The sequence below is a fragment of the Elaeis guineensis genome, chromosome 6 (assembly GCF_000442705.2).
Source record: "Elaeis guineensis isolate ETL-2024a chromosome 6, EG11, whole genome shotgun sequence".
Lineage (NCBI taxonomy): Eukaryota > Viridiplantae > Streptophyta > Magnoliopsida > Arecales > Arecaceae > Elaeis > Elaeis guineensis.
Window position 1 is genome coordinate 11538615 of NC_025998.2, and position 1602 is coordinate 11540216.

Here is a 1602-nt window from a genome sequence, read left to right on the forward strand (position 1 = left end):
ACCACTAAAGATGCCCGCCCAACATTTTGACTTGTATAGCCCTTCAGTTCTTACGTGATCTGGGGATCCATTCATTTAGCGTATCTTCGCTGTGGAAATTTTGGTCAAATTTAATACAATTTAGCGTGTTAATGGACGTAGTCTTGGGTCGGGCTCCATTTGGTTGGCCGGTCACGAAGGTGACGGGATCGGCCGACATCACCCGAGGGAGCCGGTTCTCGCGTTGATTTATCCCCAATCCTGGGCTTGTGTTCGGAAGCGCAACCAGCGCCTCTCGAATCGCACATTATCTCCGGGTCCCACGTCGCTCAATAAACCAGAACACGACACGTCATCCCATAACTCCTGTTTGCTGTGAGTGCCAAATAACGAAGCCCTCAACCAATCCGCATAATCCCTGACGTCACCGAGGCGGACGGGGTCCACGCGACCGAGAGGCTGATGCGCGCCACGTCATCGCCACTCGACCGCGACGTCCTCCTGATATCCAGAGGGAGTGGGCGCCGATGGGTAACTGCCGCTGACGTCGTGCGTGGGGCCGCATGACGCCACCCATGCGGTAATTTGATGGTTATATACCCTGCCACTCCTCCCCAATCCCAAACAAACTGCTCCGTCTCTCTCTCTCTCTCTCTCTCGTTCTCTGGCTTTCTAGAATGCAACAAGCGATCCCGTGCAACAGCGGTCGGACGTGGTTTGCTCCCACGGCGGCGAGTAACGGCGTCGTCCACGTGACGGTGAAAGACCGTCCGTCCGTCGACGGGCCGTCGACGTCGTCCTCGTCGTCGGACGGTGGTGGTGGTGGAGGAGGTGGCGGGGGGATGAGGAGGCTGGTGGCGGAGAACCCGGTGCTGGTGGTGGGGCGGCGGGGATGCTGCATGTGCCACGTGGTGAAGCGCCTTCTGCTGGGGCTGGGAGTCAACCCGGCGGTGTTCGAGGTGGCGGAGGACGCCGAGGCGGCGCTGGTGGATGAGCTGGCGGAGATCGCCGGCGGCAGTGGGGTTCGACAGCAGGTGCTGTTCCCGGCGGTGTTCATCGGGGGGAGGCTGGTGGGAGGGATCGATCGGCTCATGGCCGTCCACATCTCCGGCGACCTCGTGCCAATCTTAAAGGAAGCCGGAGCACTCTGGCTCTAAAAAGTTTCCCTCTTTATATATTTAACTTCTTTTTTCGCTCTTTAATTTCAATTTTTCGTTTTGGTTTCGGAGTGTAATTTTATTTTAATTATGGTTTGAAGGATAGATGGTAGGGCGTCGAGCGTGTCAAAGGCCGCAATTTGTGTGGTTCAGGGAGAAACACGATTTTATTTTAAGGAGGGGCGGGATCTTTTTTTGTAAATTACTAAATTTTGTGTAGAATAATGTGGATTAATAAATGGTGATATCTACTTCTCCTTGGACACGTGCTGTGGCAAAGATAGTTTTGGGTCTTGTTAAAATGAGCCCGACATCAAGCACTGGCATGTCGAAAAAGTGGAGAAGTTCGTTAGTGGAGGAGAAGGGGACTTATGCTTGGCACGTGTGGCAGCTCCTTGGCAACGTGCCACCGCTTGTTTAGCAGAGCGGTACCCAGCATCCAATAGCATCTCAAAGTTTTTAGCCT

At 54.4% G+C, this 1602-nt stretch overlaps 1 protein-coding gene across 1 annotated transcript; it reads left to right on the forward strand.

Moving 5' to 3' along the window:
• Nucleotides 1–605: 605 nt before the first annotated feature.
• On the forward strand, nucleotides 606–1399 carry LOC140858464 (monothiol glutaredoxin-S9-like). Its single transcript, XM_073259173.1, has one exon. It carries the CDS (start codon nucleotides 657–659, stop codon nucleotides 1134–1136), a length of 480 nt encoding a protein of 159 aa, XP_073115274.1. The 5' UTR covers nucleotides 606–656; the 3' UTR covers nucleotides 1137–1399.
• Nucleotides 1400–1602: the final 203 nt, after the last annotated feature.